The sequence below is a fragment of the Myxine glutinosa genome, chromosome 10, assembly GCF_964187855.1.
Source record: "Myxine glutinosa chromosome 10, kmMyxGlut1.1, whole genome shotgun sequence".
NCBI lineage: Eukaryota > Metazoa > Chordata > Myxini > Myxiniformes > Myxinidae > Myxine > Myxine glutinosa.
In genome coordinates, this window is record NC_136270.1 from 58410640 (window position 1) to 58426645 (window position 16006).

At 43.7% G+C, this 16006-nt stretch overlaps 1 protein-coding gene across 5 annotated transcripts in view; it reads left to right on the forward strand.

The window, feature by feature from the left end:
* Positions 1-16006, forward strand: part of UBE3C (ubiquitin protein ligase E3C) — a 173350-nt gene that overhangs the window by 51525 nt on the left and 105819 nt on the right. For all 5 annotated transcript variants that reach the window (XM_078785705.1, XM_078785708.1, XM_078785704.1 and 2 more), the window contains 5 exons: positions 1061-1314; positions 1501-1605; positions 3405-3492; positions 3635-3732; positions 3881-4013. In XM_078785705.1, coding sequence (XP_078641831.1) covers positions 1061-1314; positions 1501-1605; positions 3405-3492; positions 3635-3732; positions 3881-4013 — 678 coding nt within the window. The remainder of the gene's footprint in view (positions 1-1060; positions 1315-1500; positions 1606-3404; positions 3493-3634; positions 3733-3880; positions 4014-16006) is intronic.

The window sequence follows — 16006 nt, forward strand, 5'->3', positions numbered from 1 at the left end:
GGTCACTGAATTCAACCACTAATTATTTTTGAGGTCAAAAGGATGTTCTACCGAGTGCCATTCTACTTTCTTCTGTTTTGCCAAATGTTGCTCGAGTGATTTTTTTCATTTGTGTGTTTGTCACTCGCCTACAGGTCACAACTCGAAACCGATCGTCATGAAACTTCACCAAGTTGTAGAGGTCGTCACAATTGAGAAGCCTATTATTGATTTTGAGGTCAAAGGTCACCTGGAGGTTAAATTTCTAAAATCACTATTTTTCATCCGACTGACTTTAAAATTGAACAGCATTTGTATATTGAGTCACTACATTGGTAACCTAACTATTTTGAGGTCAAATGTCACGTCGAGGTCAAACTTCCAAAATCATCAATTTTCATCTGATTGACTTGAAAATAATATAGCAATTGCACAGTGCCTCCCTGAATTGGGGAACAAACTATTAAGGTGAAAAGGTCAAAGGGCAACTGGAGATAAAACTGCTAAAATCATCAATTTTCATCCTATTAACTTAAAAATTTAACAGCAAATACATAGTGTATCGCTGATTTGGGAAACCAAGTATTTAAGGTCAAAGGTCAACTCAAGGTCAAACTTATAAATTCATCAATTTTCACCTGAAAAATTATCGGTTTTAATCTGATTGACCCAAGCTTTGATTAAGATCGTCAATTTTAATCTTGATGAAATTGACAATTTGATGTATCCATGGCAACGTTTTTGAGGGGGAGGGTGGATTTTGCAAGTATCGTGCTCTGCTTCTTCTTATTTGTTTGTTTGCTTGTTTGTTTACTTGGTTAAACTGGCTCAGGCCTGTGATCTGACGCCGACTTCATTCAAAGTTATGCATGGCCAATTTTGCTGGAATATTTTTGGACAGCCTTTGCTCAAACTCAAACTCAAACTCTCTATCAACTTTTCTTTTTTTAAATCAAAGGGTGTATGCCTCTGGAAGTTTTTATAATCCATATTTTTCCTTGGTGCTACAGGGAGCAGAACATCTGCAGTTAAAACAAGATTACAGTTGAGTTGGTAAATACTAAGTTACTTGTGCTGCCAGGATGCAACATGACCCCATATACCAACTGCACAAAATCGAGCATGCCATTCTCTCTCGCGGAGCTCGTGGAGATGTCCTTGCGCTTACGGGATGCATGCTTGGGCATAATCCAGCTCGCCTATCCTGACAGCCGTCCTGAACTGCGGGACAGCTATGCTCAAGCCCTGCAGGGATCGAGTGTCCGGAGAGCTGTGGCACAGCCTGCTGAGCAGAGACTGCAAGAACAACGGACGCGTTACACGCATCTCTTCAAGGTACGTTTTGGAGTCGAAGTGTTTCAGTATGCACACCAACATGTAATCACTTATTCATGATGTTTATTAGATATCCTTATCGATTAAAATCCCCAGGCACAAATGTCCAGTTTCTTACTGTTATACATACAAATACTGACTACCCTCCTCCAGATTTATAGCCACCCCTGTTGTCCTTGTGTCCAGGTAATTAGCAACTTGGTCAAAATGCTGAAAGCTCGAGATGCCCGTCGACATTTCTGTCCAAGAAACCACTGGCTGTCTCAGCAGGTCACGATTTGTGCAGACAGGGTGGGTAGTCAATTTGTATCCGATTGAGTGGTTTGCCATTGCAGAACATTGTAAACCTGCTGTCACTTTCATTATTGAAATGAACTTTCTCTGTGGTTTTAATTTTCCACTTTTTGTTTGGGCTCAGGTTGTTGTTGTTTTAAAATTTGCAATGTTGATACATTGTCGATAACAAAGTGGATATTTTTGGTCAATGAACGACTGAATTCGTTTTCTGCTAATTCCCATTTGTAAAATTGGCAATTGTAACTTCCTGGCTCTTTCGTTAGCATTGTATGAACAGGTAACCTTTTCAAGCACATTTTATTTTTTTAAAGTTTTGGCTTCGGCAATCGGTTTTGCTGTTGAATGTTTTTTGCTCCAGACAATTGATTATGTTGAAACAGATTGTTCAAACTCACATTCGAGCACCTATTGCCAGTATAATATCTGATTCGAGCACCTATTTCCAGTATAACATCGTAATCTATATGATACGTAAAAAGTGCTCGGTTAACCAAAATAAACTCCCTCCCCACTGCCTTTCACCAACCGCAACCCGTTCCAATGGACCAGAGGCCCCGCTCGCTACGCAACACGATATTTCGATTTTCGTGTCACGGTTATCGTAGTTGGTGATCTACTACAATCTATATTGACTGAAATCTGCTGTGGTGATCTACTGCAATCTACGAGAAACACCCACCCTCAAGGGAGCAGCAAGGGAGAGTTTGATTTATTATTTAGCGATAACATCTGGTTTTCAAGTTATTCTGTCCAGCTATTTATTCTATTAAGTGTTCGTTTGCTTTATACAGTGTACCCCTCCCTCCTCCCCCAGCCCTCCCCCTTCCACAGATCTACCGACGTCCCTGTTCTCTACTGCTGTTGTGCTTCTGTGCTTCCCCCTCTCTCACCCTCTTGTCTCCCGCTCCCTTCATTGGCAATTGTAACTTCTCCCGCTCCCTTCATTGTATGTTTAATGTGTCTGTGCATGTTTTCTTGTTCAATGTGTTAGCTCTTACACGAGCCTCGATTCTGTATACCAAAATAATAATAATAATAATAAAGGTTTTCATGGAGATTCTTCTATCTGCCCTTCTTCTTCTTCTTCTTCTATATTGTAATATGCAGAGAGTGCACAGTTATCGATATAATAATGCATCAATTTGAGTCATTAAAAACACAATTGAGCGAGTGGGTGGCTTAGCGGTTTCCAGGCAGTCTACGCGTCCCAATCAGCTTGCTATCGCTTGCCAGGTCAGCCGTTCCTTGTTAACCGACTTTTGCGTGCTTTTATTATGTGCCATAATTGGCTCGATGGCTGCAAAGCAACGATTCTGTGCCGTCATTTTGTTGCAACCCGATTATTAATGACAAGAGTACGACGTATATAAGATACCTCAGCAGGCCTTCCCAGGCTTTCAGTCCGTAAATAATTTGTTCCAGCACGCCTTCCCCATTTTCCATTTCTGTCTCATGATTATCAATGTACACTCCAAGATATTTAACCCTGTACGTTCTCCAGACTAGGTTCTGTGGGATTGAACGTGGTGATACACAAGAGATTACTTTCACCACAGCATAATACTGTACATTTATTCCAATTGATCCCACCTTAATATCGATATCGGCACCGGCCATTGAAAAACCCATATCGATTGACCTCTAATTATGTGCTTCATTTCTGTGATTACCAAGGGCATAATCTTATTGAAAGATACTTTTCCAGACGCTTGTGGCACTGGAGAACATATGCTTGTGTATAATTCCTAAAATCGATTAACTAATTGGGATTTATTTTGTTTGTGTGCTGCCAGGTTCCCCAGTTGTACATGCCTGGAACACGGCATGTATGGAGAAGCCATCGGCTTCACAATATCGGGCCACTCTGGTCTACACTAGACGGTACGCTCAGAAAACAATCCCTTAATTTGGTTGTCTCCATGCTGCCAATTTTGCTGTAATAGAACAAGATCATTAATTCTTATTTTTCAGAATAACAATTTTCCATCTTCTTATTGCTCATAGTTTGTTATCTTCTGTGCAGTGGGACAGGATTGTCCTCCTCTCTCTGTGCCCGAGGAGCGTCAACTAGCCATCCTCACGGAGCTTCCTTTTGTTGTGCCTTTTGCGGAGAGAGTCAAGGTCAGAAGCTTAAAAAAGATTTGCGTTTTTTAAAGAGGATTGTTTGTAGAGGTGAAATTGGGAAGGGGTTTCATTTCATCTCTCACTTGTGCTTATCAAGTCTAGCAAAGGCGTTTTAAACCAATGTGGATATGCTCTTTGCTGATAGATATTTCAGAGGCTGATCATGGTGGAGAAGGAGGAGTCACAGGGCGAGAGCTCATTCTTTGGTGGTATAAATGTTGTTATCCGCCGAAACTACATCTATGAAGATGCTTTTGACAAGTTATCCCCTGAAAACGGTTAGTTATTTGCCACAACACTACAACAACACACAACAGGCATTTTAAGGCCATTTTCCCCGCGGAAGTGGGGGTTAGCCAACACTGCACCTTGTATTCCTTTTTTTGTATACATGATCAAGACTCGTGGAAGAGCGAGAACAGAAAGGAAGTAAACAAAATAGAAAGTGGGAAACACCAGCAGCAGAGTGGAGGTGAGAGTGAGAACAAGGGCAGGAGAGAAGGACACATTGGGGTAAACAAGCTGCACACAAGCTGAATGAAACACAGCAAGTAGAGGAAGTGGATAGTTGAGGGGAAACAGAAAAGGAACAAACAAACAGACAATTACCGTGGCCTGCATTATCATTTACCCCTGACTAATAATAAGACGTTAAGATGAATTACAAGTTATGGAGAAACAATTGTTCCAAATGAACTTTTTTATTCATACTTGTAGAGATCAAACGAAACTGTGATAGATGAAGCTGGTTACATGTCAGGAATACCTGCAAAAAACATGTCAAATCAAAATTCACTGCCAGTTGGAAAAGTATTCAGGCACTTAGGTCAGTACTTGGTGGAAACACCTTTGGCAGAAATGACTGCAATGAGTCTTTTTGGGTCAGTCTCTCCCACCTTTGTACAGCGATATGGTGAAATCTTTGCCCATTCTTCACGTGCGTAGGCCTCTCCCAGCTTTGCACAGTGAGATGGTGAAATCTTTGTCCATTCTTCACGCGTGTAGGCCTCTACCAGCTTTGTTCAGCAAGATGGTGAAATCTTTGTCCATTCTTCATGTGCGTAGGCCTCTACCAGCTTTGTACAGTGAGATGGTGAAATCTTTGCCCATTCTTCACGTGCGTAGGCCTCTACCAGCTTTGTACAGTGAGATGGTGAAATCTTTGCCCATTCTTCATGTGGGTGGGCCTCTACCAGCTTTGCACAGCAAGATGGTGAAATCTTTGTCCATTCTTCACGTGCGTAGGCCTCTACCAGCTTTGTACAGTGAGATGGTGAAATCTTTGTCCATTCTTCACGTGCGTAGGCCTCTCCCACCTTTGTACAGCGAGATGGTGAAATCTTTGCCCATTCTTCACGTGTGTAGGCCTCTCCCACCTTTGTACAGTGAGATGGTGAAATCTTTGCCCATTTTTCACGTGTGTAGGCCTCTCCCAGCTTTGCACAGTGAGATGGTGAAATCTTTGTCCATTCTTCACGCGTGTAGGCCTCTACCAGCTTTGTTCAGCAAGATGGTGAAATCTTTGTCCATTCTTCACGTGCGTAGGCCTCTACCAGCTTTGTACAGTGAGATGGTGAAATCTTTGCCCATTCTTCACGTGCGTAGGCCTCTACCAGCTTTGTTCAGTGAGATGGTGAAATCTTTGTCCATTCTTCACATGTGTAGGCCTCTCCCAGCTTTGTACAGTGAGATGATGAAATCTTTGTCCATTCTTCACGTGTGTAGGCCTCTACCAGCTTTGTACAGTGAGATCGTGAAATCTTTGTCCATTCTTCACGTGCGTAGGCCTCCACCAGCTTTGTACAGTGAGATGGTGAAATCATTGTCCATTCTTCACGAGTGTAGGCCTCTCCCAGCTTTGTACAGTGAGATGATGAAATCTTTGTCCATTCTTCACGTGTGGAGGCCTCTACCAGCTTTGTACAGTGAGATGGTGAAATCTTTGTCCATTCTTCACATGTGTAGGCCTCTCCCAGCTTTGTACAGTGAGATGGTGAAATCTTTGTCCATTCTTCACATGCGTAGGCCTCTACCAGCTTTGTACAGTGAGATGGTGAAATCTTTGCCCAATCTTCACGTACGTAGGCCTCTACCAGCTTTGTACAGTGAGATGGTGAAATGTTTGCCCATTCTTCACGTGCTAGGCCTCTACCAGCTTTGTACAGTGAGATGGTGAAATCTTTGTCCATTCTTCATGTGTGTAGGCCTCTACCAGCTTTGTTCAGCAAGATGGTGAAATCTTTGCCCAATCTTCATGTACGTAGGCCTCTACGAGCTTTGTACAGTGAGATGGTGAAATCTTTGTCCATTCTTCACATGCATAGGCCTCTACCAGCTTTGTACAGTGACATGGTGAAATATTTGTCCATTCTTCACGTGCGTAGGCCTCTACCTACCAGCTTGTTCAGCAAGATGGTGAAATGTTTGCCCATTCTTCACGTGCGTAGGCCTCTACCAGCTTTGTACAGTGAGATGGTGAAATCTTTGCCCATCACGTGCGTAGGCCTCTACCAGCTTTGTACAGTGAGATGGTGAAATCTTTGCCCATTCTTCACGTGCGTAGGCCTCTACCAGCTTTGTACAGTGAGATGGTGAAATCGTTGCCCATTCTTCACATGTGTAGGCCTCTCCCAGCTTTGTACAGTGAGATGGTGAAATCTTTGTCCATTCTTCATGTGTGTAGGTCTCTCCCAGCTTTGTACAGTAACATGGTGAAATCTTTGTCCATTCTTCACATGTGTAGGCCTCTCCCAGCTTTGTACAGTGAGATGGTGAAATCTTTGTCCATTCTTCACATGTGTAGGCCTCTACCAGCTTTGTACAGTGAGATGGTGAAATCTTTGTCCATTCTTCACGTGTGTATGCCTCCACCAGCTTTGTACAGTGCGATGGTGAAATCTTTGTCCATTCTTCACGTGTGTAGGCCTCTACCAGCTTTGTACAGTGAGATGGTGAAATATTTGTCCATTCTTCACTTGTGTAGGCCTCTACCAGCTTTGTACAGTGAGATGGTGAAATCTTTGTCCATTCTTCACGTGTGTAGGCCTCTACCAGCTTTGTACAGTGAGATGGTGAAATCTTTGTCCATTCTTCATGTGTACGCCTCTACCAGCTTTGTACAGTGAGATGGTGAAATCTTTGTCCATTCTTCACGTGTACGCCTCTACCAGCTTTGTACAGTGAGATGGTGAATTCTTTGTCAATTCTTCACGTGTGCAGGCCTCCACCAGCTTTGTACAGTGAGATGGTGAAATCTTTGTCCATTCTTCACGTGTGTAGGCCTCTCCCAGCTTTGTTCAGCAAGATGGTGAAATCTTTGTCCATTCTTCACGTGTGTAGGCCTCTACCAGCTTTGTACAGTGAGATGGTGAAATCTTTGTCCATTCTTCACGTGCGTAGGCCTCTACCAGCTTTGTTCAGCAAGATGGTGAAATCGTTGCCCATTCTTCACGTGTGTATGCCTCTCCCAGCTTTGTACAGTGAGATGGTGAAATCTTTGCCCATTCTTCACGTGGGTAGGCCTCTACCAGCTTTGTACAGTGAGATGGTGAAATCTTTGTCCATTCTTCACGTGTGTAGGCCTCTACCAGCTTTGTACAGTGAGATGGTGAAATCGTTGCCCATTCTTCACGTGGGTAGGCCTCTACCAGCTTTGTACAGTGAGATGGTGAAATCTTTGTCCATTATTCACGTGTGTAGGCCTCTCCCAGCTTTGTACAGTGAGATGGTGAAATCTTTGTCCATTCTTCACGTGGGTAGGCCTCTCCCAGCTTTGTACAGTGAGATGGTGAAATCTTTGTCCATTCTTCACATGTGTAGGCCTCTACCAGCTTTGTACAGTGAGATGGTGAAATCGTTGCCCATTCTTCACGTGTGTAGGCCTCTCCCAGCTTTGTGCAGTGAGATGGTGAAATCTTTGTCCATTCTTCACGTGTGTAGGCCTCTCCCAGCTTTGTACAGTGAGATGGTGAAATCTTTGTCCATTCTTCACATGTGTAGGCCTCTCCCAGCTTTGCACAGCGAGTTGGTGAAATATTTGTCCATTCTTCACGTGTGTATGCCTCTACCAGCTTTGCACAGTGAGATGGTGAAATCTTTGCCCATTCTTCACGCGTGTAGGCCTCGACCAGCTTTGTACAACGAGATGGTGAAATCTTTGCCCATTCTTCACGTCTGTAGGCCTCTCCCATCTTTGCACAGCGAGATGGTGAAATCTTTCTCCATTCTTCATGTGGGTAGGCCTCTCCCAGCTTTGCACAGTGAGTTGGTGAAATCTTTGCCCATTCTTCACGTGCATAGGCCTCTCCCATCTTTGCACAGTGAGATGGTGAAATCTTTGTCCATTCTTCATGTGGGTAGGCCTCTCCCAGCTTTGCACAGTGAGTTGGTGAAATCTTTGTCCATTCTTCACGTGTGTCGGCCTCGACCAGCTTTTTACAACGAGATGGTGAAATCTTTGCCCATTCTTCATGTGTGTAGGCCTCTACCAGCTTTGTACAGCGAGATGGTGAAGTCTTTGCCCATTCTTCACGTGTGTCGGCCTCTCCCATCTTTGCACAGCGAGATGGTGAAATCTTTGCCCAGTGTGGCTATATCTCTGTGCTTCGGATCGTTGTCTCGATGAAATGTGAATCTTCCCAGTTTCTGATTCATGACTCACTCAAGCAGGTTATCATCAAGGATTCTCCTGTACCTTGCACCATCCATTGTCCCTTCTCTCCTCACAAGCTTGCCAGTCTGTGCTGATGAAAAACAGCCCCATAACATGATGCTATCTCCACCATGCTTTCCAGTTGGGATGATGTTGACTGGTTGATGTGCAGTGTTAGGCCTGCACCAGACGTAACACTTTGAATTTGGACCCAAAAGTTCAATTTTTTTTTCGTCTGACCACAACCTTTCTCCACATGCCTGCAGTATTGTTAAGATACTTTTGGCAAACTCCATACGATCTTTTAGATAAGCGTTTTTCTGTAATGGTTTCCTACTTGCCACCTGTTCATCGAGGCCAGCTTTGTGAAGAGAACATGATATTGTTGATGGATGAACACCGACCCTCATCTCGGACAAAGAGCCTTGCAGATCTTTTAAAGTCATTGTTGGACTTACAGTGACATCCCGAACCAGTTTCCTGTTTGCCCGGCTGCCGAATTTGGACGTGCGACCTGATCTGGGTGGAGTCTGGGCGGTATGATACATCTTCCTATTCTTCATGATGGATATCGCCGTACTTTGAGTGCTGAAGTGCGTAGCTCGTAAAAATTGTCTGTCCTCGGTTGCAACACTCACTACCGATTTCCAAACTGCCTCTGGAAGCAACGTCGGCACAACAACTGCTCGTCGGGAGCTTCATGAAATGGGTTTCCATGGCCGAGCAGCTGCACACAAGCCTAAGGTCACCATGCGCAATGCCAAGCGTTGGCTGGAGTGGTGTAAAGCTCGCCGCCATTGTACTCTGGAGCAGTGGAAACGCGTTCTCTGGAGTGATGAATCACGCTTCACCATCTGGCAGTCCGATGGACGAATCTGGTTTTCGCGGATGCAAGGAGAACACTACCTGCCCGAATGCATAGTGCCAACTGTAAAGTTTGGTGGAGGAATAATAATGGTCTGGGGCTGTTTTTCATTGTTCTGGCTAGGCCCCATTGTTCCAGTGAAGGGAAATCTTAACGCTACAGCATACAATGATATTCTAGATGATTGTGTGCTTCCAACTTTGTGGCAACAGTTTGGGGAAGGCCCTTTACTGTTTCAGCATGACAACGCCCCCATGCACAAAGCGAGGTCCATACAGAAATGGTTGGTCGATCGGTGTGGAAGAACTTGACTGGCCTGCACAGAGCCCTGACCTCAACCCCATAGAACACCTTTGGGATGAATTGGAACGCCGACAGCGAGTCAGACCTAATCGCCCAACATCAGTACCCGACCTCACCAATGCTCTTTTTTTTTTCTTTTTTTTTTTTTTTGTATACAAGATCGAGGCTCGTGAAAGAGCGAACATTAATCACACAGAAAGACAAACCGACACATAAAACATATAACATCGGGAGCGGTAGACAAGATGGGGAGAGAGGGGGAAGGACACAAACACAACATTTGAGAGCAGGGACCGAGAGACATGGAGACATCGAGAGATCTGAGAGAGGGCGAGGGCTTTGGGGGGGGGGGGGGGGCATGGGAAGGGGGCGGTGGGAGAGGTATAAAACATATGGACACTGCCAGGACTTCCAGGAAAGAAGTTGGAATTTCAAACAAGGTGGATCTGGGGTGAATTAGCGGGGGTAGAAAAGATCAAGGTTTTGGATGGGGGAAGATAAGAGATGGTGGTGAACAGCTGTTTTAAAGACCTGGAGGGAGGAGTGGGATTGAAGGGAGTGAGGGAGTTTGTTCCAGAGGAGGCAGGAGTCTAGGAGGGGAGGGGCGAGGGGGCGTCTTGGCGGGGAGGGGTGAGGGGGTAGTTTAGGAGGGAGGGGGCAAGGGGGGAGATTTGAAAGGGATGGGTGATGGGGAAGATTTGGAGGGGAGGGGTGATGGGGAAGATTTGGAGGGGAGGGGTTATGGGGAAGATTTGGAGGGGAGGGGTGAGATTGGATTTTTGAAAGTGTACGATTTATGGGAAACGAACATTTATTGCAAAATGAGTTTCTTGTGACCTTCGAGTTAAAAATACGTTTAAGGACGCTGGATGGAGGATGGAGTGCAGGAGAGTTTAGGGAATGTAGAAAAAAGGCACTATAGGAGATGGATATTTTTTTTGGGATGAATTGATTTGGTGAGCAAGTCGAAAGCAGCCTTTTAAAGAAGAAGAAGAAAAAGGTGTTATAAAATATGACGGAATACATAACTTGAGGGGAAAGTGTAAACATTGAAGGTTAATGAGTGAAAACTATCTGGGGAAATGGGGGAGAAACACGTGGTCGAAGAACGAACGAACGAATAAGAATGAATAAACGAATGAGAACAGAGAAGGAAATGTTTTTTTTGTTTTTTTTTTGTTTTTTTTTTTAGTTGAGATTTACACAAGGAAGTAGGCTATGGGTGAAAAGCCTGGGAATACAGAGAACGAAAGTTATTGGATCACAAACGACGGACCGCTGAGAGAAAAACAAAGCCTCAAGGTTGTACAGTGCACACTGTACAAGGCCTCAAGACACGACACGGCAAACAGACGATCAATTTATGAAAGATAAACACCGAGAAACAACCAAAGTTGCACACAATAACTTCACACACCGAAAGATAAATACAGTTTCAACAAAATACAATTGTGAACAGACTTAACTTCGAAAAACGTGGAGACCGTGTGGAGCTTCGAAAATCCCTCCCACCGTCTCCGAGATCTCCTTGTGGCTGAATGTGGCTGAATGTGGCTGAATGGAAGCAAATCCCCGCAGCAATGTTCCAACATCTAGTGCAAAGCCTACCCAGAAGAGTGGAGGCTGTTATAGCAGCAAAGGGGGGGACCAACTCAATATTAATGCCAATGATTTTGGAATGAGATGTTCGACGAGCACATACAGGTGTGATGTTCGGGTATCCACATACACGAGATGGCCAAAAGTACATGGACGTGATTCAAAACACCTCACCACCACGTAATTCAAAACACCTCACCACCGCGTGATTCAAAACACCTCACCCCCACGTAATTCAAAACACCTCACAGCCACGTTATTAAAAACACTTCACAACCACGGAAACAATAGTTTGAGGGTACGATACAAAAACTGCCCAGATATGTGGATATATCGATACATGACTGTACCTGAGTTGATATTTTGTCATTGTTTACACCAATCACAATACAAACAATTATTTTGCACAAATGTATTTGTAATATACGTGATATTACATGTTATAAACAATTTAAGTTGACGATTAAAGTTGGAAAAATAATTTTTTTTTTCACAAAAAAATCAAAAATAATACCCTTGAGACATATACATGGGAGAGTTAGGTGCACACCAGAAGTTTTGGTATGATTTCACGAAACTTTGAGGAAGTAGTTCAGTGACAACACAGACACTGCACAAATATATATTATATTATATATATATATATATATATATATATATATATATATATATATACACACACACATATACACATACACACATACACACACATTAGCTTGGCTCGGCTCGCGCGTCTTCACAGATTAACGGGCTTATTTGAGCTGAGGATAATGACTACCTGAGTTGTTGTGTTGTCATGATTTACAGCAATCATAATACAAATAATTATTTTGCACAAATTTATTTGTGGTGTTTGTCATATTACATTTTTATAAGCAATTTAGGTTGAATATTTAGGTTGAAAAAAAACCAACAATTCAAAAAAGAACCCCTCAGCACATACATAGGGGAGGGGTAGGTGCAGACTGGAAGTTTGGGACGATTACACCTCACCACCACGTGATTCAAAACACCTCATCACCATGTAATTCAAAACACCTCACCACCACATAATTCAAAATGCCTCACCACCACGTAATTCAAAACACCTCACCACTACGTAATTCAAAACACCTCACCACTACGTAATTCAAAACACCTCACCACGACGTAATTCAGAACACCTCACCACCACGTTATCGATACACCTCACCACCACATAATCGATACACCTCACCACCACATAATTCAAAACATCTCACCACCACGTAATTTATAATGCCTCACCACCACGTAATTTCAAACACCTCACACCCACGTAATTTAAAACACCTCACTGCCACCTAATTTAAAACACCTCACCACCAAATAATTCAAAACACCTCACCACCACTTAATTCAAAACATCTCACCACCACTTGATTTAAAAACACCTCATATATGTATATTTGTATATATTGTTACGGTTCTACGCCGCTCTTCTTCCCCTTACCAAGGGGGGATTAATCCCCTTGTTCTTTCTGGGCTTGGCGGAACCGAGGCTTGATACGTCCCTTCTGGACAAACGCAGAGTAGGGTCTCGGGACAAATTTTCGCTCGTACCTAATTCCCTGCGCCGCCCTGGAAGCGAGGAAGCAATCCTCGCATGAGCCACATGTGGTTTGAGTACGCCGAGCGGATTGAGTACCACGTGGTCCGTGCAGTCTTAGTTAGTGGAACCCGATTTGAGCGGTTCTATTCGTACCATGCTTCGGCAATGAAGAAACCACAGGAACGGAAGAAAGGAAGAACACAGGTTTAATTATTCCCACACGTATTTACAATGATCGGGGACGCAGAGACACAGAGCAGCCTTCGTCAATCTTATCTTATCCCCTGGACTCGGGCCCGTCTCACTCACACAGGGAATTGCAGATGGGTAGATGTCCAGCCAGCGCGTCGACGTGGTCGTTCAGAGACGGCCCCCGTCTGGCTCTCCACGGTCCCAACACGTCCCGCGAAGAGGGCAGCAGGTGATGGCAGGAACCTCGTAGCGCGTCTCCTGAACAAGGGCAGATAATGAGGTGGGACGGCAAACGCGGGACTATCAGCGCGGCTGGCGATTACACAACCGTTTTCCTCACTCGTGCGACTTAATGCACTGTATAGCTATCGGCCTCAAACTCAACCGAGCGTCACGTATTAAAAGCGTGTCTTTTGGTTCATGCGCGTCGGGCTTCGCCCGCGTATCTTGTACAGTTCTCGGATGCTCACAACTCCTCTTCCTCGATCCCTCCAAGCTGGTTAGTGCGCGCGAGTTCTCCCTGGGCAAATCCTTCTTTACTGCTGCGTGCACACGAGTCCTTTCATCAATCCTTTTCGCGCGAGTCCTCTTGTTCATCAGCTTTCCTGCGCTAGTCCTTTCGAGGGCTTTGCGCAGCGGGTTTTATAGCTATGCCCCCGAACCTTCTGGCACGCTTTCGAACCTTCTCACCACGCCCTGTGACGCAACACCGCCGCCACCACCTCTGAGCCCTGATTGGCGGCTCGTGCTTACCGTCAGCGCTTCTGCTGCTCCGTCCTCGACTCGGCCCCGACCCTCCTAGTCTGCCTCGAGTTAATTCGCCCAAAATGAACCAAAGTTAGCACAAATGGGGCATGAGGCTCAGGGTAGCTGGAAATTCGGTAGAAGTAGGGCCTATTCTCGTGACTACTCAACGCAGAACTAACAATGGAAAAGGACTAAGCTCACAAATACCAAGACATAACGACACGATCGCGAGGCTACATGTTGCTTGTGTGACTAACTATTAATTTGGAAATTTTAACCTTTATTAGACTCGCTGTACAAACGCAAAACTGCAACAATATATATATATATATATATATATATATATATATATATATATATATATATATATATATATATATATATATATATATATATATATATATATATATATATATATACAGTGTATATATATATATATATATATACACACACACATATATAATAATTTTTTAATTTTTTTTTTGTATACAGAGTTGAGGCTCGTGAAAGAGCTAACATTTATCAAACAAACAAATCAAACAAACAAGCAAACAAAGTATATAAAAAGGGGAGCGGTCGACAAGATAGGGAGAGAAGGGGAGGAAGCACACAAACACAACATTTGAGAGCAGGGACATCGGGAGATGTGTGGGAGGGAAAGGGCCTGGGTGGGGGGGGGGCAGGATAGGTATAAACGCAAGGACACCAAGGACTTCCAGGAAAGAAGTCGGCACCTCAAAAAGTGGATTTGGGGTGAAATTAGCTGGGGTAGAAAAGATCAAGGTTTTGGATTGGGGAAGATAAGAGATGGTGGTGAACAGCCGTTTTAAAGATCTGGAGGGAGGAGTGGGATTGAAGAGAGTGAGGGAGTTTGTTCCAGAGGCGGGAGAAAAGAGGAATGAAGGAGTGAAGGTGAGCAGAGAGTCTTGATTTTGGCAGTTTAACCAGAAGAGGGTTGCAGGCAGATCTTGTGCGACCTGTAGGAATATTTGGGGGACAGAGCCCAGAGAGAGCTGGGGGAGCAAGGCCGGAGAGGAGTCGGTAGAAGACGGAAAGACCACCAACCTGCCTGCGGTGAGTAAGTGAAAGGCCCTCGGAGATAGCGTCATCGCGGGAGATTCCAATGATTCTGAATGCTTTGGTTTCAACAGCGTGAAGACGAGCTAGGTGTGAGACAGGAGCACCAGCCCTGAGGGGAGAGCAGTACTCCATTGAGCTGCGGATGAAAGCCTTGTATGTGGTGAGGAGCTCAGGTGTGCCAAGGAAGGACTTCGCACGACGGAGGATGCCCAGTCGGCGACTGGCTTTGGAGGCCAGCTTGGAAATGTGGTTTTCCCAGGAAAGATCATGGCAGATAGTGAGACCCAAAAACTTGAGTGACAGAACTTCTTGGAGAGGATTATTCAGAAAGTAGATGGGAGGGTTGTCCAGTCGGTCTTTTCGGAGAGACATCGTAAGAGTGTGAGATTTGTCAGGATTGAAAGACATGTTCCACTTGTTTGCCCAGTCTGTGATTTTGTCCAGGTCTGCAGAGAGTGAGGAGGCTGCAGACTGCCGATCTGAGGGAGGAGGAATGGAGCGGCAGAGAGTGGAGTCATCAGCAAAGAGATAGAGAGGATTTTCAAGAGTCAGAGAGATCATTTATCTATATATATTTGATATGTATATATATATGTATATATATATGTATATATATATATATATATATATATATATATATATATATATATATATATATATATATATATATATATATAGATATATAGATAGATATAGATATAGATATAGATATAGATATAGATATAGATATAGATATAGATATATATAGATATATATATATAGATATATATAGATATATATATAGATATATATATATAGATATATATAGATATATATATATATATATATATATATATATATATATATATATATATATATACAGTGAAACCTTGACTTACGAGTTTAATTCGTTCTGTGACCGAGCTCTTAACTCAATTTGCTCGTTTCTCAAATTAAATTTCCCCATTAAAATGAATTGAAATGCTATTAATCCGTTCCAGCCCCCCAAAAACCACACCAATTTTTTTGAAATACTGTATATATATATATAAATATCTCGTGCTTTATATTTCACCTGTATGCAGCATACAAGTTGGCAGGATGGCCTGGACTGGAGGTACGCACACTTGACTCTAAACTGTCCAGCCTGGGTTTGAATCCCGACCCAGCTATAACCTGTCATGTCGGTGTTTCACAGGCAGGGTGATTCATCAATGTGTGTACCGCTAAACTGGGCGCCCCGTTTGCGTCCCATTAGTTGTTGGATGTTAAGGATCTCACCGTG